This window comes from Seriola aureovittata, chromosome 18, assembly GCF_021018895.1.
Source record: "Seriola aureovittata isolate HTS-2021-v1 ecotype China chromosome 18, ASM2101889v1, whole genome shotgun sequence".
NCBI lineage: Eukaryota > Metazoa > Chordata > Actinopteri > Carangiformes > Carangidae > Seriola > Seriola aureovittata.
In genome coordinates, this window is record NC_079381.1 from 1,322,408 (window position 1) to 1,343,569 (window position 21,162).

A 21,162-nucleotide genomic window follows, 5' to 3' on the forward strand; every position below is an offset into this window, starting at 1 on the left:
ATGGATGTCTGTGTCTCATGCTGTGAACAGGTGCCAGGACGAGTGTCCAGTTGGTACTTATGGTGCTGGCTGTGCAAAGACATGTCGCTGTAAGAACAACGGCAAGTGCTACCACACCAACGGAGTTTGTCTGTGTGAGCCTGGATACACAGGGGAGATCTGCGATACCCGACTGTGTCCTGAAGCGCACTACGGCCTCCGGTGTGACAGGAAGTGTCCGTGTACTGCCCAGAACACACAAAGGTATGCTGTGCAGTGCAGTATTTCCCTTATATACAGTGGCTTATTACCACCGCTGCTGCAGTGTCATGAAGTCGCAGTTACAGGACTCTGTGGAGGGTTTTTAATTTGGATGGTTAAAATAGTGACACCGGTACATTATGTCTGCTAAAGAGGAAGTCTTTTTTAAACTCTGGCAACCTTTTCTTCTCGGGACAAATTCCATCAAGTTTTTACTGGCCCTCTCTGTGTGCCTGTTAGTCAGGGTGCACATGAGAGCGTGCAGCAGGGCTCACCTCACTGACAGAGGTGTAGTGCTGCTGGAGCCGCACCAGAACGGCGCTCCACCACTTCCTTTCTGCAAGTGAGGAAATAGAATATTTGCAGTTTGAATAATCAGCTTGAAATTTAGTTTTGAACATTCAATCATCACTGAAGCGTGTGTCATGCAGGAGAGCCCATTAAAACAAATGGAGTGGTCAAGGTCATCATATTGACATTTAAGGTGTATGGATTGATTCACAACGTCAACTCATGTATTGAGTGACACTCAAGAAAACATTCCACCTTAAAAGTTGCCATTAAGCTGTCAGTCATTAATTTTTTTGTTAATTTGCCTTCCCTTACATTGGATATCTCACAACAGAACAGAAGGAGTAAAAAACTCCATGATATCTACAGCATAACCCCCCCCCCCTTACATTCACACCTACCTGTCACATACCGCCCTCTATACTGTGGGAGGGGGCTCAAGGAAACCCAAGCAGGCACAGGGAGAACATGCAAACTCCACACAAGTTGGCAGGCTCAAACCCAGAACCTTGTTGCTGGGAGGTGACGGTGCTAACCACTGCACCACCAATTAAATTAAATTAGATTTTTCAACCTAGCTGTTGTCATCTGCAACACACATTACAAAGCCGGCCTGTTAAACTGTTAGACAGATTGTGCTGCAGCCGCTGCATCTGCTGCTTGTAACTATTCATAAAGTCAGTCTAACGTGATCATGTGGTCACTTATAGTTGACTAATATATTTAAACGTGCCACAATTTAACTGTGCACATGCACAAACGCAGCATGTCTTACATGTGCTCCAGTAGCACTACAACTCACAGACACCTTCACCGCAGCTGAAAAACAATCCTGGAAAAAGTAAGTGTTCCAACTTTGTCCTGCCACTTTCGAACTTTCGACAGCAACATGTTGTCAGTCAGCTATTTGAATTATTTCAAAATATTATTCTCAGTGTTCAAATCTGTATTCTTCAAACTGAAGTGTTAAAAAGAAGTAGTCGTGTGTTGTCAGTTTGATTTTTGACCTTGTAAACAGCTGATCAGTGATCAGTTAGGCTGCCACAGCTGGCAGCTGCATGTGTCCCTGCAGAGAGCGGCTGTTCTGCTGCTGCTCAATGGGACTGCTGTGTCAGGTGGAGCAGCTGTCAGTCAAACACAGTAACTAACAAACACAGAGATTCCACCTGTTGTTCTGCAGATAATCCCCCACTCACTGCCATGGAGGGAAAAACATGGAGCCTTTAGTCAGTCAGCTCCTACACAGGTTTAAGAAATTATTTTTTTTTTAATTAAATTATTATTGTTTTTTAAATGATAACCTCTGTTAGAATCTGTTTCCCAGAACAAACTAGGGAGGAGGCTGTGACAGCAGGTTTTTGGCTTCAAGCATGAACCCTGGCTACTCTCCATTGTGTTGTGGTTAAATGAGGTGACAGGTCAGATATTGAATCCCTCATCAACTTACTATCATGTGGAAGGGAAACTGTGGTAAGCCTTGATCGCAGTTTTAAAGCACCACATTTTCCTCTTATCCTGTGTTGTTTTTCTAGTGTTGATCCATCAGAAGATTTATTTGTGGTATTAAAAACGAAAAATCATCTCAATGTAGTTTTACATCTACTCTGTCAGGCGTCTCTCTGCAACTCTAGTAACAACAGGTCGGTGAGCCAATCAAAAGAGAGGCTGAGAGCCTCCTCTCTTCTGACTGGCTCACAGATTGACTGACTGTTTTCTGGGTGATCCAATAAAAACATAGCAGATTTCAGGTAAACCAAAACCCTGCAAGGTTGGATCGTGGGTCCAGGTGTGCAGCTGAGAACGATCACTGCTTTGTTGTGACATCACAAAGTCCCAAAAGTCTTGACGGCTGGTTTTAAGGCTCAGTGTCTGAATACAGGCTGTGTGCATTTCTCTGTGGACTGAGGCTTTGATACTTTCACAGTATTAATATAAAACCTAGACCTGATCTATAATCAAACAACATATGGACATCTACCTTTAGACAGTACAATGTCTTTTCTTATATAATTCAGCTAACACAAGCTCGGTGAAACATGTTTTTATTAGTCTGCATTGTTTACACTGCTGTTGGTATCTTGTTTACTTGCTGCAGAGATCCACTGATTCAGCTCGACATAAGACAGCGTGTGCTGTACGCATACTAAATCCCTCAGCCAATAATGATTCAGTCACTAAACGCTGAACTAGAAGAAAGTACAATCTGTAATCATGGTGTGTTCGTCTCTTTTCTCCAGCTGCCACCCGATGTCGGGGGAGTGTACATGTCAGCCCGGTTGGTCCGGCCTCTACTGTAATGAGACGTGCACCCCAGGATTCTATGGCGCATCCTGCCGGCAGGTGTGCCAGTGCCAGAACGGTGCCGACTGCCACAGTGTGACCGGAGAGTGTATCTGTGCTCCAGGCTTTACGGTAAAGTCAATGAATTTTTTATTCCACATGTCATGTGCGTTCATGAGGCTTGTGTGTGGCTGATTGTGGTCATCTCCTGTCTCCACTGCTGGACTCACAGCCAGCAAACATACAAACTACTAAACTACTGAAAATGTCAGGTCTGCAGTCCAGGCTCCATCATCTCATTCAGTTCACCTTAAAGGTGCTGTGAGTAAAAATAAGGCTCTTTAGCAATATCTAGTGGCAGCAGTTAGAAACTGCAGCAATTTCAGCGAACTGTTTTCTTAAAATCCTGTTTTTCTTCTTTGGATTTAAAAATAATGGACACTTCTTACACTGGATCAAAGGTTATCAAACAAGATGAGCAAACGTTATCAGTTTGCAGGACGATTTTTGACATGGAACTAGTTTATTCAGTGTTTTTACTGGTTTTAATCAGCAGGTCCGTTTGTTTTGGAGAGCAGGAGACCTCTGTGGATAATGAATGTCCTGGTAAAAACCTCCTGACTGAGATTGAAAGAACCCAAACCTCACATGATCCCATGCTACTTCACGATGTCACCAAACTCCATCTTTTGATATTGTTTTGATTGAGAGACCACGAGCAGCGGAAAATTACATGTTTTGCCTTTAACACTCAGACAGATGGAAATAAAGGAAATAAGCATCTCACAACATGTCTAACTATTTGTTCATCTAACATCTAATTTTATTTGAGTGAAACAACATCAATAAAGCTCTTGAACAGCCGTAATAAAAACATCATAAAGACACTAAGAGATGAAGAGATTCCCTCTCAGAAGAAGCTTCTGCTAATTTTAGTTCAGTCAGACCAAAAATTCACACAGCCACTTCCAAGTACGATGTTGTGATCTCAGGCCCAGCAGAGAAGTCCTCATTGTTTCCATGTGTATCTACTCACGGCTCTTTTATGTCCCTCGCAGCAGAGTGTTCGTCATGGGAACATCAGTCCTCCGTGGGAAAACAGATTTCTCATAGCAGAGATCTTCAACTTTCTTCATAGTTTTACATTTCTACCCACAGAGGTTTAACAGTTTGTTAATATGAGCAAATGAATTGAATATATATTTGAAACTGAGACTGGGCTTGATTTTTTTCTTGGGATTTTAATTAGATATTTTTTTGATTAATATAAATCTCAGACAAAATTGACATGATAGATTTTCAAGAAAAATAAATGTATAAAAAGCTGTGGGTGGAGCTGCTCTGTGTATCTGCTGTGAGACTCTGTAGCTCTGTCTGTCATTCAGTTCGTCTATGTGTGTGTGTGTGTGTGTGTGTGTGTGTGTGTGTGTGTGACATCAGAGCTCCCCTGAGAGACTGCAGCTTACCTGTCTGTGACATCAGAGCTCACCTGCAGTTCACCTGTCTGTGTGTGTGTGTGTGTGTGTGTGTGTGTGTGTGTGTGTGTGTGTGTGTGTGTGTGTGTGTGTGTGTGTGTGTGACATCAGAGCTCCCCTGAGAGACTGCAGCTTACCTGTCTGTGACATCAGAGCTCACCTGAGAGCCTGTACTTCATCTGTCTATCAGGATTTTCAGAATAAAATAATGCCTGACATGAACAAACTAATCAGTTGAACAGGCTGTGGCTGATGTATCTTATAAATCATGTCCATGTGTTGATGATGAGGGGGAAAGGGAATGTGATGACTGAATAGTAAAATTTCTCCCCAACTAATTTCAAAGAAAATAAATGTTTGGATTGTCACAGAATTTTATTTGTGAAGCTCAGCTGTTACTTACACTCTGATTCTTTAAAAAGGGCCTCATGTCTTTAATAACAATCGTTAATGAGCTAACAACAGCTGACTCGTGAGATTTCCATATAACATCCAGCTGAAGAACATCTGGACTATGAATACTGACTGCTTCATCACTCATCACCAGTTCCTGTACTGCTACAGACGGGCTGCAGCTGCTCAACAGTGCAGAATACAGTTTGATGTTGAGGGTTGCCAGATATAGTCAAGTTTCCATTAATCAAAAAAAGGCAGCGATTTGCTGAAAACACACAAACTTGGCAACTTTGCAAAGCTCTGACTGATCAAACAATGTGGATAAATCAGTGATGTCACACATGTACTGATCACATAACAAAATAATGATTAATTGTATGACAACTAGACAAGTAAGAGAGATGTGGAAAGTGTTTTGATCTACTTATGGATCGAATTGATTCAAACGCAGCAGATGAACTGATTGTGTCTCTTCATTGTTGACGATGTTTGGCCATCAGTGTTCTGTCCTCACAGCCAACTGTGACCATTTTCTTTCCACCTTCTCAGGGTCCCAACTGTTCGGTCCCCTGCCCGGCAGGGACACATGGAGTGAACTGCTCATCCAGCTGTAACTGTAAGAACAGAGCTCAGTGTTCACCTGTGGACGGATCCTGCTCCTGTAAACCAGGTGAGCAGAGGGGGAAAGAGTATGGATGACATTAGATCATGATTAATATTAAATAAGTAAATATGATATGAATCTTTAAATGAAATGAGTCAATATCATGTATTGCATTGCTTTTTTTTTTTTTACTTGAAGCTCCATATTTTCCTCTTCTTCTGTGTTTTATTTGAAGTGTTGATCCATAAGATATTTGTGGTTTTAAGAACCAAAAACCATCTCAATGCATCTCTCAGGCTCCTCTCTGGAGCTCTAGTAACAACAGGTCGGTGAGCCAATCAGAAGAGAGGAGGATGTCTTCTGATTGGCTGACTGTTTTCTGGGTGATCCAATAAAAATAAAGCATATTTCAGGTAAACACTCAGAGAAACCAAATCCTGCAAGGTTGGATGATGGGTCCAGGTGGGCGGGACTTGGGGTGTGGCTGAGACCTTTAGAACATATGGACCTTTAAAAAGTCTGTTTTATATCACATGATAATGGTCTACTAGAATAGCTTTAGTTATTTCATTATGTGTAGGGCACTATGTTTTTTCTCCAGTGGAATGACTCCATTATGAAACACAGTTTTGGTTTCATAACTTCTTCCTTGACAACTTTTGCTGTTCACATTATTTCAAGGAAACTGTTCTCGCGTTTTTTTGATAATTGCATTACAGCTACTGTTAATCACAAGTAATGTGATTCTATGTTTACGTTTACATCTCACTGACCGTGTTTAATCAGGGTGGCATGGGGTGGACTGCTCCATCAACTGCCCCAGTGGTACCTGGGGTCTGAGCTGTAACCTCACCTGCAAGTGTGGGAATGGAGGGTCGTGTAACGCCCTGGACGGTCACTGCACCTGTGCCCCCGGCTGGAGGGGAGAGAAGTGTGAGCTGCACTGCCAGGTGAGAGGATGTGGACTCTCTGAGTGCACAAATAATAGTTTTGTTTTGTTCTGTTTTGACCCTCTTGAGACCAACACAGTTGTGTTCACGGGCAGTGAGGAAATCACAGCTCTAATCCACTGAAAATCACTCTTTTTATGATTTTATACTCAGCTGGTGTTTATTTTAACACTGCAAATCACATACTGTAGTTCTGACATTACAACCTGAGATTTTGCGTTGGTTGTGTTATTTTGTATTATATATTATATATTATTATACTATAACATTTAACAGCCTGTACAAATCCTACACTCCTAAACAAGCATCCAACATGTTTGTGCATCGCTCTGTTAGAATGACAGTTGACCTTGTAGTTATTCTGAGGTTGCATATGTTAACTGCCATCAAAGACTAAAGAACTGCTTCTGTCTTGTTACTGTTCCTCAGGACGGCACCTATGGTCTTGAGTGTAAAGAACGCTGTGACTGTAGTCACGCTGATGGATGTCACCACTCCACTGGTCACTGCCGCTGTCTGGCTGGATGGACTGGTGAGACTTCTTTTCTTTTATATAAGTAGAAATTGTACAACAATATCAGGCAGGTGTTACATCATCAGTAATAGGCTTTTTAGAAAAGCAAGCACACAGTGTTAACAGGAATATAATCCACTAAAAGACCCAAAATAAACAAAATTAAAATAGAATATCATTTTAGGGCATCAATAATGTGTCTTAATACATTTACATTTATGGATGAAAAAAAACCTAAGGTAAATAAATTATTCAACAGAAAATCTAATTTAAAATCTTCTCCTTTAAAATAAGAATTATTTATATTTACTGACTAAATGTAGAGCAGTAAAAAGTACAATGTTTCCCTCTAAGCTGTAGAGAAGTAGAAATATAAAGTATACATATGAAATGGAAATACCTTCAACTATTCCAATCAACTTTTACTTGAGTAAATGTTAAGTTATTTTCCACCAATGATTATAAAGTAAAAACATGTAATACTTACAGCGTGGTCAATATCCAAAATCATTTGCTCATTTTTTGATTTTATGGACCTTTCAGTATATATGTATAATAACTGTGAAACAGCTAAACCAAACCAGCTGTTACACCTGAGCTTCACCTGTGATGTGACTGGTGCTGAAGTCACTGTAATGTGGTAAAAATTATCTGTATTTTTGTGTGTGTGTGTATGTGTGTGTGTGTGTGTGCGTGTGTGTGTGTGTGTGTAGGTATCCACTGTGACAGTGTGTGTGCAGAGGGCCGCTGGGGCCCGAACTGTTCCACCCCCTGTAACTGTAAGAACGGAGCCTCCTGCTCTCCAGATGAAGGAACGTGTGAGTGTGCTCCCGGATACAGAGGCACCACTTGCCAGAGGAGTAAGTCCTGCAGCATCACACACTGCTGCTTCACAGCTAATAAGGACTTTAAGCAGCAACGGTTGAAGTGATGGCTACAGCGCATGTATGCATTCCAACGTGTTGCCATAGTAATGGAAATCAAAGATCTCTAAGCAACATTTAACTCTAACAACAGCTACTTCACTTCTTCAGGAAACGCTCTGAAAGTTGCTACAATGTGTCTCTTAAATGAGCCGAGAGCTGCTGATCTTTGCTTTAGAGACAGTTTAATATCAGATGAGGAGTTTGTTTAAATCTCTCTGTCACTTCAGCACCACGGACAGTGTCATGGTTTCATCAACACACAGCACAGTGAGGTTGTGGGCTGCAGAGGGAGGATGGAGGTTTACAACAGTTTGTGCTACATGTCTATGAATAAACAGGAAAAATCAGCAGGTATCTTCAACAAATAAAATCATAATCCATAAAACTACTAACGGTGTCATTGAAATATGACAGAAACGTACTGATTCTTTAACGTGTCACAGGGTACGGCAAACTAGTCTTTCTCCTGTAGTAGACAGTAGGAGGTTTTTCCTTGCCACTGTCGCCTAGCACTTGCTCTTTGGTGGATATTGTTGGGTAAATATTATTATAAAGAGAAAGTCTAAAGTGCTTTGAGATAACGTATGTTGTGAAATGACGCTATACAAATAAAAATGTACTTGACTTGACTTGACAGTCGTGCTGCAATGTTAGGAAGTGTCGACATAGAATCTATGTCACTGCATCATGCTGTAGCTGTCTCTTCAACCGTGGCTGCTTAAAGTCCTTAATACTTCAATTTTAAGGATGTTTATTCAACTTCAGTCTAATTTCCATTTATCCATCATTCAAATTATAGTTAACAGTTCTGGTGACATCTGACAGTCAGACGGGTTATAAACAAACCTTATTTAAAAGAGGAAACAAAGGTGAACAGTAAAATAATCTGTGTGAACAACCATCAGAGTTTACAGATCCACTTCTTGCTGAATATTTGACCTACTGTTCTTACCGTAGTTCACAGACACTTGTCCTCTGGGCTCATTGGTGACATTTCAGTTGACTTGCAAATGAAGTGGTTTATATACAGTAGTCTGGATAAACTGTTGGTTTGTGTCCAGTCTGAGTGATTCTCTAACAGGGTCATAACTGAATCGCATATGAAAGTTGATGTTAAATTACACCCTGAACTCATGTGGATTCTTTCACTCCCAGAAGGCTCCTAAAAGATCATCCCATTTGTTGATGCTTAATCAGCTGTTAACTTGGTGAATCAGGTTAACTGAAGTCTCCTCTGGTTCTCCTGCAGTCTGCTCTCCAGGTTACTTCGGTCACCGCTGCAGTCAGACCTGTCCACAGTGCGTCCACAGTAACGGACCGTGTCACCACATCACGGGACAGTGTGACTGTTTGCCGGGCTTCAAGGGGACGCTGTGCAACGAAGGTGAGCACGGCAGAAGACTCAGGGGTCGACCCATGTGGACTTTCAAAGGCTCCCTGTTGGTTTGAGTCCTAGAAGGGCTGTTCCAAAAAATCTCTTCCTTTTATGACACTCCCTAAACTGCAGGGATTTATTTACTATAATACCGGAACCAATGATGTAACACACTACTCAAACAACATTATTGCACACATTATTGTGTGCAATAAGAATGTCACAGTGAAGCTCATCAGCAACCATTGATAATATCTGAGATCAGATAAGTGGCTTAGCATGACCCATTAACAAACACATATCTTATTCGCAGTTTGTCCCAGTGGTCGCTTCGGGAAGAACTGTGTGTGGAGCTGCAGCTGTACCAACAACGCCACCTGTAACCCCATCGACGGCTCCTGTCAGTGTTATCCAGGATGGATTGGCAGCGACTGCTCCCAGCGTGCGTTCACACAATAATAATAAATGAATAATATACATGATGCTTCTGAAGTGTTTTATAATGTCAGGGAGGATATTTATATGATTTTACATGTTGTCTGTGCTGCAGCGTGTCCCCCTGGTCAGTGGGGACCCAACTGCATCCACACATGTAACTGTCACAATGGAGCCTACTGCAGCGCTTATGATGGCGAGTGCAAGTGCACCCCAGGATGGACCGGCCTCTACTGCACACAACGTCAGTCACACATATACACACACACACACACACACACACTGGCTTTGCTTTAGGGGTTTATTCACCTCTGTTCACTTCATCTTAGTTGTGTTATTGTTGCATGAAGTTGCTTTTGATACATGTAGTGTATGCAACACGACCTGTGAAGTTTATTTCAGAAACAGATCATAGTGAGAGTATGTCCTGATGTGTGCTGTGTGATGTCTTCCTTGCAGGCTGTCCTCTAGGCTTCTATGGGAAGGACTGTTCTCAGACCTGCCAGTGCAGGAACGGAGCCGACTGCGACCACATCTCTGGACAGTGCACCTGTCGCACCGGCTTCATGGGACGTCACTGTGAACAAAGTACGTCCCACTGTCCACCTGAGGTCACCAGTCCGTCTTTCTTTTTCTTTTCTTTTCTTTTCTTTTCTTTTCTTCTCTTTTCTTTTCTTTTCTTTTCTTTTCTTTTCTTCTCTTTTCTTTTCTTTTACAATTTCTCAATTCAATCTTCAATCATGCTTTATTGGCCTGATTGCAGGTCAGCAACAATAAGTCTCAAGAATAATACAATTCAATTAAAATGAAAATTAGAAAAAAATGAATATATTATATATAATTAACTAAGGTAAATAAAAAAAATTTTTTTTTTTTAATGTGTGTGTGTGTGTGTGTGTGTGTGTGTGTGTGTGTGTGTGTGTTTAAACTGTCTGCATAATTTATGTGTAATATGAACTTCTCTCAGTAACTTCAGTGATGTTCTCCCATACAGATACTTTGTGTTAGATGCCTTGTCCCCATTTCTGCTGATTTAAATAATCACCTGTTCACTTCCAGAGTGTCCTCCTGGTTCATATGGTTACGGCTGCCGTCAGGTGTGTGACTGTCTGAATAACTCCACCTGTGATCACATGACCGGAACGTGTTACTGCAACCCAGGCTGGAAGGGAGCTCGCTGTGACCAAGGTGAAGCCTTATCATCATCATCATCATCATCATCATCAACCTTTATTTATTACATTACAGATTACAGATTACATAAACAGAAAAAAAACAAACAAAAATAAATTCCTAATAAAAATAAAAACAGTTACATTCACAGAAATGAGATTTTAAAGATTTTAAAGTATATTTCTAAATTGTCCCGATGTTTTCAGGGACTCAATATTCAACGTGTGTTGTACGTTATTCTTTTCTAAATCTGTCTATAGGCAATCTGATCTCAGTACAAATGGAATCAGATCTGTTTACTGTAATCAGATTACTTGACTCAACATTGGCAGTCTTCTACTTTTGAAATAACTATGTTGTGTAGTTTTATTTTTTTTAATGTAAATGCTCAGTGAGACTGAACAGACTCTGATTGTGGTTGTATATTCCCTCCTCCTCCTCCTCCTGTCTGCAGCTGGTGTGGTGGTGGTGGGCAGCCTCAACAGTCTGACCAGTGCAGCCATGCCGGTAGACACCTACCAGATTGGAGCCATCGCAGGAATCATCATCCTGGTGCTGCTGGTGCTCTTCCTCCTGCTCCTCCTCATCATCTACAGGAACAAGCAGAAGGGCAAAGAGCCCACCATGCCGGCTGTGACCTACACTCCTGCCATGAGGGTCACTGCGGATTACACCGTCACAGGTACATTACAGGGGGGAAATGCTGTGAACAAGGATATTATACAGTGTGTAAAAGCAAGGAAGCTCTCTGGTTACACAATGTGATTCATGTTTTTCTGTGTGATAATTATAAATAAATCATGAAGTAAGTAAGTCATTATATAGCAACAGATTAGTTTTACTGTATCGTCCACTTGATTCTTGATCTGTGTGAAAATTAAACGCTTTTGAATTGAATCATCCTGGTCATTTCTCAGATGCTCACCCACCAGCATGTGAGGCCCACCCCAGCAACTACTTCTCCAACCCCAGCTACCACACTCTGACCCAGTGCATCAGCCCCCCGCGAATTAACAACGGCCCCTATGGAAAGGTATGGAAGTGAGAATCATTATAAAGTGTGTTTGTTTGAATAATGAATATTCTGCATCACTTTACAATCAGACAACCATTATAAAGGATTTATCAGTGGTTTATAACTAGTTTATTAATTAGCTTTTTAACATTTTATGAATCATTTATAAGCTGTTATAACACATTAGCTAACAAGGCCAACAGTGACCTGTTGCTCGCCTCATAGCGAGCCCACATTTCTCTGTACTGTTGAGGCTCATATCTCATTATTTACTTACACTTTAATGAGCAGTAAGCATAAAGTTGATCTTGCCAAATAGTGAGCCTGCATCAAACTATGAGAACTGTGTTTATAACTTGTTTAGAATTGTTTATTTATTGATTTTTAAAGTGTTAACAACCAAATAAATAACCTAATTCTGAACCATTTATGAATCTTATGTCTTATGTAGGGGAGTCTTATTATGAAGTGGTACAAAATATTCTAACAACTGATGTTTGTCCCTTTAACTTTATGCAATCATGTATTTGCAGAAGAACAACCAGCTGTTTGTGAACTTGAAGAACGTGGATCCGAGGAAAGGGGCTCCTCTACCTGATCACACCGGCACCCTGCCTGCAGACTGGAAACAAGGGGACTGCTTCAATGAACTGGGTGAGTCATGGAGGGTGTTGTATTGTACTGTGCACTCACAGATATTTAATGCTGCAAGTTGGTGTCTTTGTGTATTGTTGGCTTTAAATGATAGAGCACCTCTATCCCACTATATATACCAGCACTGTTGTGTTCAAAGGCTTAGTGACGTTCCAGTGAGTAGGTTCATGCCCCACCTGCGGAGACAGATTGTTATCCATATATATTGGTGCACATAACAGGGTTCAGTCTCCTCCTGAATATACAGTTTACAGCACCCTGTTCTATCTCTTTTACTACATGACAGTTCCAGTCTCTGTGTTGAAGTAACAGCTGACAGTTGACTGGTTGACTCCAACGAAGAGGCAGACGGCACCAATGTCCATTCACTGACTTTTTCCATCGCTTACAAGCACTTCAGGAACTGGGGGACACAAGCTCGGTCTCAATAGAACTATTCAGTCTATAAGACTGGCTTAAAATACTAATGAGTGAACCGTAAATAAATCATATGGCCAACGGTGTATAAACAGAGATCAGATCTAGGACCACATGCGCAAGTGGCAACGATGTGATATGAGAAAGTCAGATCTTGGTCACTTTGGGTAATTTCAGCATGTAATGTGAACATAGCCTTCGAGTAGTGATTAGGGAGCGACTTTGCATCAGAAAAAAAGTATGTTGGAGTTGGTGCAGAGTTGAAGGATAATGCATCCTTACCACAGCAGCTCCATGGGGGTGTCATAAACACTCTGCCTTGGTAAAGCTGCCACTGTCAACAGTCCACGGTCTCATTGCTTCTTGGCGGAGATGTGAAGTTATTCAACTATAATTTACTGGCAGTTCTTTTGTCTTTGCATCTTGATTGATGTGGAAGAGACTTTTCTCTATTGCAACCACAGTTCTTAATTTATTAAGATGATGATGAACACTCAACATAATGTAGCCATAATAGTCGCTCACATCATATTTGCTTCCACCATTTAATTTTCCATTTTTCTTCATACCAGGAGCGTACGGGATCGATAGGAGATACATGGGGAAATCATTACGAGGTAGGTTCTGGATCTCCAATAATAAATGCTGAGCGGTGACGGTGTAATGCCGGTGTTCGCGTCTCACTGGCTCCTCTGTCCGTGTCATCCAGATCTGGTGAAGGGCACGCCCTACCACGCTAGTTCCTGTTCCCTCAACAGCTCTGAAAACCCGTACGCCACGATAAAGGACCCTCCCCTGCTGACGGCCAAAAACACAGAGTGTGGCTACGTGGAAATGAAGTCACCAGCCAGACGGGATTCACCGTACACTGAGATCAGCAACAGCAACCCCGCCAACAACCGCAACGTCTATGAAGTTGGTGAGGCGCTGTAGTCTACATGTGTTTTGTTGTCATTGTGAGTGCTTTGTAGAGAAGTATACCTCGGTTGCATTAAAGGTAGAGTAAACAAAAAACAGCAGCAAAACAAATACATCCCACCCTTCAGTGCTCCTTCAGAAGCTCCGCCCCCCCAAATTCATGGATGTGCATTGCTAAGGCAACGACACAATGCTGGAACCCAGAGCTGAAGAAAAACAAGCCTTATAATATGAAACTTCATCAAACAAACAACATGAAAATAAACACAACACCATAAACACAGTGGAGTAAAAGTAGGGAGGACTTTAGCTTTGTAGCTATGATAACAAGGAAGGTAATGTTACCTAGCAAAGCTTTTTTAATTATGCATCAATCCAGATAAATCCACCATGCTATAAACAATGTGTTTTTATAAAAATCAGACAAAAACCACACAGAGCAAACAAGATGGCAAACTGTTGCTATAGTTGCTGCAGAAAAGTTACATGCAGAGAAAACATAATATGATAATATGTACAATAAATATGACAAAAGTTGTCGTCAAGGCAGCCAGTCGCAGCGGATAGATCCCTGCAATTCCTGTGCTAGGCTAGGCTAAACATGTCCTGGACCTACCTCTGCACTGAGATGATGTTGATGATGTGATGTTCCAAATTTTTTACAAAATGTTGGATTATTCCTCGCACCACACCAGCTTCATACTTAATTTACGTCTTGCAACCGCTGACTCACCTTTCTTTGATTTTAGAGCCGACGTTAAGCACCATCCCGCCCCCCGGAGACGGCAGCGACCACGTACAGTTTGGTCAGGATCCGTACGATCTACCAAAAAACAGCCACATCCCGTGTCACTATGACCTCCTGCCAGCCAGAGAGAGTCCGTCATCAGAGCTCAAGGAGCCGGACAGTGAATGATGGCGCAGACACTCAGTGCAGAGATCAGGTCTCACTTCCAGTCAACAGCTCCAGCACTGGATGATTCCTCCAGCAGGCACACCTTATGCCCATGTCATACTATCACTTGTTATACTTTGTCATTATCAGTGTAATTATGTATCATGACTTTTCTCTGAACAGAGTGGATATGAATTTGGAGGTACAGCTTTTATATTTTATAGCATTTTTTTTAAAACTGCAATGAAGTCTTCGTAGGTCATTCCATGTGTCAGGGAGGGAAGGTTTGCTTTTGCTGTTTGTTTTGGACAAACCAGGTTCTATGAGGTTTTGTCCGACCTTTGATGAACGACGAAAGTGTTTCAAGTGTTCCCGACCTCTCTCCAAGAACTGTGTCTTGCGGTCTCAAATGGCGATAACACACACATTCAGATGGTGTCAAAGCATTTGTGGTGTTGAACGTAGTTGTACAGACGAGAAGTGACCCGCCCCCTTGTCACATCTCCACACACCTGGCTAATTGCTGCATAAAAGTGGGCATGATGAGATTGTGTGATTCAGAAAGTTGCAAAAACAGTCAGAGGCAGAACCCTCCCAATTCCAGTGTTGAAAAAGTGGTTTCAGATGCTTTTAAATGATCAAAGCACTTTGTTTCAAGCGTACTGAAGCCTTTATATTGTTTGTGTATAATATTCAACACCAATCAAATCTCTTTTTGTAACAACAGTATTAGAAAATGGCTAATTTGGTTGAATATTAGCGATTGTATCAAAGATTAGGTGTTTACGTTTCGAGGACGAGTCGAGCTGCTGAAGGTGTTGATGTTTGCACATAGTAATGACATCAGATGTAATCAGTCAGTGCTGAATTAGTATTTAAGTTAACCAAAGGTACAAAACTATTTTTACAAAAGTATTTCAAGTTGCTCCTTCTCCTCTTATTGTAACAATATTCCATTTTTGATTTTATGTCATTTCATATAATTTCCTGTTCAGTTCATCAGTAGAATAATATGTAGAATATCGTGTTTTGATTTTATTTTAAACAACTAAAACCATCATTCATAAACATCATATCAGCTATTCATACTGCTCCATGGTCATTATCGCCAACATGTTCTTCCATAAGTACTTTTATTTTTGCTGCACATATATTGCATGTTTGTTGCTGAGCTACTGTAGTCCGTTTAAAGTGATTATCAAAGGTAGTTGGAAACAAGATGGTGATCTTGGTCGACATGATCCCCATGGCAACATGTTGACCCTGTCTCCAGCCTGTTTCTAGTATTGGTGTGTTTGGATATCATGTGTGGATCCGGTGAAACATGTTAATGCAGGTGTAAATGCACGAACACATCTCAGTCTGAATGCTTCTGGACTGGCCACACTGTGATCAGATCCCAGTTCTTAAAGAGGAAAAATGATTTGGTTTGTAATTAACACATAACCGCATTGATTCTTGTTGCATATAATGTTAATACAGGTGATTCTATACAACAAAACAACTTCTTCTTTGGCTCAAGTTAGCTTGTATGTGTGTTCGGATTTGAAAGTTGGTTCTCCAACCCCAAATTGTGTTTCATATGTCAGCTACCACACAACAGCCCCAGTTTGAGTCCCTCACACAAACAGTAGCTCCTGATAAACAGTGGTGGGAAAATGACCAAGACCTATTCCTCTGTAGTGTCAGTAAACACAACACATGGGCCTGTGATAACTCTGCTTCATTAACACAGTAGTTAGGTATTTAGGACTGATGAAGCGGCAGGGCTATGGCTATGTACTGGATCACAATGCAGACAGAATAAGATTTAAAAAAGAAAATATAACCACCCAGTTTTCAAGCATTAGTCCCAGCCTCCCAGTGGGAATGTCATTCAGTACGCTGCAGGTACTTTTTGATTTTCTGAACACTTCACAATGCTGTTTGTGAAATGTTGTCATGACAGGATTTTGGCTACAAGCTCTGACACTGAACACTGACATGATTTGATCATTTCATATTTTTCTGATGACATACTGAACATAAGTTAAATGCATTCTCTTTTTGTTTGTTTGCTCATTGTGTTGATGTACTGAATAACTTTGTTATGCATGAATGGAGTGTTACTTAATACATTATTTTAGGTTCTGTGTGAAAGTAGACACAGCACACAGCATGGTGAAAATTACCAAGACTACATGGTTGCAAACATGGGAACTCGAACCCGTGTGTAGAGCCACCCAGTGATGTTCAGGAGGCACTGCAGGAACCAGAACCTGGGCCTCTACAGAACCTGAACCATGTACAGGTCTTCACTGTGTTTCCACGGCTTTTTACAAACCAGGATGTTCCAGATATAAACCATTAAAAATGCAACAGTGAGACAATCTTCATCATGTTTGGAAGAAGCTTAACAACCTACAACCTGGAGCTTTGCTACTTGACTCTTCCGTATATACACAGTGTATTTTACAAACCAGGACATTTTCCGATATAAACTCTTAAATGGCAAAACAAAGAAGGCAAACAAACGGACAACTATAGAAGATGTGGCTCTAATATTATTTATGTGAAGATTTATTGCTGATGAAGAATCTGTGGCAACCGCCTCTGTCACCAAACACTAGTGAAACCCTGGACGTGTTGGCTTGTCCGGCACATGTTCTCCACTGTTCTTCTCTTTGGTTCTCCAGCTCCACACAGTAGTGAAATAGTGGTTAAGACACATGTTCCTGAGCCTTTCATATCACCCTCACCCAACAGTGCAAACAAAACCAGCCTGTGTCAATGGCATCATGTTAAACTACATTAACATTATATCAAGGTTCTGCAGTGTTGGTTTGTCCACTGAGCGTTTTCCACTGTCTTTATTCTTCTTTTTTTTAAGTTTTTGTTGTCCTGCTCCGGATGTCACATGCTGGTTATTGTTGTGCTTGTTGTTTGACCAATCACAATTGACAGCACTGCTGACAATCTAACTTCCAGGTACTGCTAACAAAGTTACCTGGAACTTGCAGTTAACATTGAGCAGAGCCCAGATTTAGTTCCAGGGACTTCCAAGTCCCCAAAGCAGGGATCCAGTCCAGCAGGAGATTTCAGGACCTCCTGTGTGGAGACTTCCCACCAGTGCTGATCTTTAGACTGAAGAACCCAACACGATATGTTTGCTGGGTGTGATAAGAGTTCCACAATAACATGATCATGTTGTCACCACTTCATCCTCATATCACCAGATTAATCCAGTCATCTGTACATTAACACCCAGTCACTGACAGTTGATCTTTAATACTGCCAATTTAAAGGGCTCAGCATGTCTAATGAAATGCAAGCTTAAGCTGGACTTTAGCTTTTTGGATCATTTTGACGGGACCGTTCACATTATTAACCAGTGATAAACTTTGTCATATTCCACAGAAAAGTGTCAAGAAAAATGTCACTAGTTTGATTGTAGTTTTTCTGTATTTCCTTTGTCCTGAAAGGCCTAGAATAGCAAACAGTCTTAAGCTATTCTGAGCCTGTCTGAAATGTTTGTAAAATAATGTAAATAATTTTATCAGTGCTGATGTAAAAAATGTTAATATCACCTAGCGTCTTATGTCTGAAACTGAGAACAGGAACACATGTGGCATTTGGTTAATCATGTAACAATTACAGTATGTAAACTAGGAAACTTGAGACTTTCTTTTGTAATGTTTCCCCTTTCTAATCTGCCAGAACACTGTGTATTTAAATGACCACTAAAGATGTTTGCTCTGAAAGGATTACCGAGCATCTTCTGTTTCTTGCCTCTTAATTGGTTTTTTAATTCTCCAGCTGGAAGATCATTTACACACAAGCTGCCACTGCACACTCCCCAATGACGATGATTCAGCCACGACCCCTGTAGTCTGTTATGCTTCTTTTGCTTTCGTTTTTCATTATATAAACAAAACCCAAAACGCATGATAGGTCTGCAGGTATGGTGCTAACAATGCACAACAATGTTGTGACACATTTTACCTTATTGCAGCTCCTGCAATTTGGATATTGCACTTGGCCATATTGCGATTTCAATCATATTTGGATTAATTGTGCAGCTCTAGCAGGATGTGTGGAGTCCTTGGTGATGTTATTGGCTCTGCTGAGATAACGGGGGCTGGCAGCCAATAAGCTTCTGTGCCGTGTTTATGATCCTCTGTAGTGCTCTTCTTCCACCAAGTGCTCTCAGTACCCCATCAAATCATCCCGCTTCATCCCAAATTTAAAGAAAAAAAGTATTTTATTTAGTCCTTCTCCATTTGACCAATCATAAACATGCCACATTCAAATAATCATAGTTTATTTATATCTGATTGGCTGGTCTGGTCATATAAAAACTGGATACACTTCACTTCACTTCATCACTCAGTTACTTACACTCTGGTTACCAGCCTACTTCACTCACACTCAGTGACTTGACTCTGATGAGAACAGCTGGTTTTAGTTTTAGTTAATCCATGAGATTTAATGTCTGGATCTGACAGATTTATTTGGCTACTTGCAAACTGTGGTTTTTGTGATTATTTATTGTCAATCATTTGTGATCACTTTCTAGACGCAGATGTTTAAGATTAAATACATTATGGGCTTATGTATTATTAGATTCTATGGCTTCAGTTTTAGAGAACATTAAACAGTGCATGTTGTAGTTTACAGTCTTAAAGAACACTCATAGAGAACCCCAGTGATGAGTCTTGAAGTCTGGCAGTTAGTGACCAATCAACATCTCTTAATGCCCCCCCCCCCCCCCCCCCCCCCCCCCCCATCAAAGCTGTCTAGAACTGGGCCTAGTTTTAGCAGTTGTGCTAATGCTAACTCTGGCTTTCTGTACTGACAAGGTTTTAGGTTTATTTAGCCCCACCCCCTGTCCCCACAAATTGACAGGATTGGTTCCTGAGGTTTGTGACATATGAAACCCTGACTGTCTGAATCTGTGTTTATGAGACTGTCATTGGTTCACTGCAGTTCAAGGTGGAAATACTCAGTCATGGTGTTGATGATTATTTCTGTCATCATGTCTGTATTATATAAAAACATCATATGGATGTTAACAAGGTTAAACACTGGACTTTCATCTTTAAAGTAAGAATTCCATTGCTATTTAGTTCACTGGCATGTGTCAACATATTGGAGGACAACTATCTCCACTTTACTTCCACACAAGTTGATGATTATTCATCATTAATAGTAGAAAACAAGAACTAACGCAGGTTTCTGTTCAGCACTATAGCCAGGCTGAAAGTCAGTCACAGCTCTATTGAGCCGTCTATTCCTTTAACCCTCAGTAGTAGAGACTTTATGAGCTTCTTTACAAATAAAATCAAGAAAATCTTCACCGTCTCCTCCCCACAGCTGACTCAGAAATACTGTCCAGTACAGTAACTGGTTTATATTTAGACTGCTTCTCTCCTGTAGATCTCTCTGCACTAACTTCAACAGTTTCTTCATCTAATCCATCGACCTGTCTTCTAGACCCTGTTCCAACTGTTCGAGGATGTTTTCCTTTATTCAATACTTCTATACTAAGTCTGTAGTATCTGTATTAACCGGTAATGAACCACAGGCTTTTATGGTTTCGGTAATTAAACCCTACTTAAGAAGCCTACTCTTGTGTTTTAGTCAACTACAGACCTACATTCAACCTCCTTTATTTCTACAATCCTTGAAAATCAGTTGTGTGATTATTTGCATAGGAATGATTTGTTTAAAGATTTTCAGTCAGGAGTCCATCATAGCACAGAAACAGCTCTGGTTAAGGTTATGCATGATCTCCTCATGGTCTCAGACAATAGACTTCTATACTTGTCCTATTAGATCTAAGTGCTGCATTTGACACCGATCGATCACAGGATTTTATTATAGATACTAGAACATGTCATTGAGATTAAAGGAGCCGCATTAGGCAAAGATTCTCTATACAGCAGATAGATTCCAGCTAAAGAGGTGTGTTACATGTCAGTGCTGTCCAGCAGAGGGCAGCATAAACCTTCCAAAACTAAATGCAAAGTTATGTCATTAGTTTTCAAGAGGAGGTGAGAGGGAGGAAGCTTCATCACTGCCAAAATTAAAAACAGACACTGTCCACGGCTGTGGGCGTGAGACCTTGGGCAGAGTTTAGACAAGCTGGCAGCAGCCATGACAGACAGCCTTTCACGTTAGAACTGTATTCTATGGACCAGCTGAAGAGACAGTACTGACTCTACATGAAATCAAATTTGTGATTGAATGTCAGCAATTGTAAAATGCATTTTTCTGCAACAGGCTGAAGTGACACTAAGAGGGATCTTCTTGGCTGAATTCTCAGTAAGTGTTGACAGCATAATTAGTGTTAGCCTAGTTAACACTAGCTTAGGTAGGTAACAGTAAGATAGAGTGGGTAGGTAGATAACATTAGCTATTGGATTGATGGATGGATGGATGGATGGATGGATGGATGGATGGATGGAGGGATGCTGCAGTGCTTAACCCCCAACATAGCAAAATTAAACTGATATATAGGCTACCACTAAATTCTTTATATTACTTTTTATATTTGCACATGTACAGAAAAGCCTACATTGCATTTTATATGTTATTGTATATAGCATTTCTAATTTATCTTATT

The 21,162-nt window shown here is 40.9% G+C and overlaps 1 protein-coding gene across 2 annotated transcripts in view; it reads left to right on the top strand.

The window, feature by feature from the left end:
* megf10 (multiple EGF-like-domains 10) overlaps positions 1 to 18,301 on the top strand; it is a 59,353-nt gene extending 41,052 nt beyond the window's left edge. For both annotated transcript variants that reach the window (XM_056404335.1, XM_056404336.1), the window contains 17 exons: positions 31 to 243; positions 2,769 to 2,943; positions 5,232 to 5,352; positions 6,073 to 6,236; positions 6,666 to 6,768; positions 7,464 to 7,610; positions 8,926 to 9,060; positions 9,365 to 9,493; positions 9,602 to 9,730; positions 9,946 to 10,074; positions 10,546 to 10,674; positions 11,114 to 11,341; positions 11,577 to 11,692; positions 12,208 to 12,328; positions 13,318 to 13,362; positions 13,455 to 13,664; positions 14,413 to 18,301. In XM_056404335.1, coding sequence (XP_056260310.1) covers positions 31 to 243; positions 2,769 to 2,943; positions 5,232 to 5,352; positions 6,073 to 6,236; positions 6,666 to 6,768; positions 7,464 to 7,610; positions 8,926 to 9,060; positions 9,365 to 9,493; positions 9,602 to 9,730; positions 9,946 to 10,074; positions 10,546 to 10,674; positions 11,114 to 11,341; positions 11,577 to 11,692; positions 12,208 to 12,328; positions 13,318 to 13,362; positions 13,455 to 13,664; positions 14,413 to 14,579 — 2,461 coding nt within the window. In that variant the 3' untranslated portion in view covers positions 14,580 to 18,301. The remainder of the gene's footprint in view (positions 1 to 30; positions 244 to 2,768; positions 2,944 to 5,231; positions 5,353 to 6,072; positions 6,237 to 6,665; positions 6,769 to 7,463; positions 7,611 to 8,925; positions 9,061 to 9,364; positions 9,494 to 9,601; positions 9,731 to 9,945; positions 10,075 to 10,545; positions 10,675 to 11,113; positions 11,342 to 11,576; positions 11,693 to 12,207; positions 12,329 to 13,317; positions 13,363 to 13,454; positions 13,665 to 14,412) is intronic.
* Positions 18,302 to 21,162: the final 2,861 nt, after the last annotated feature.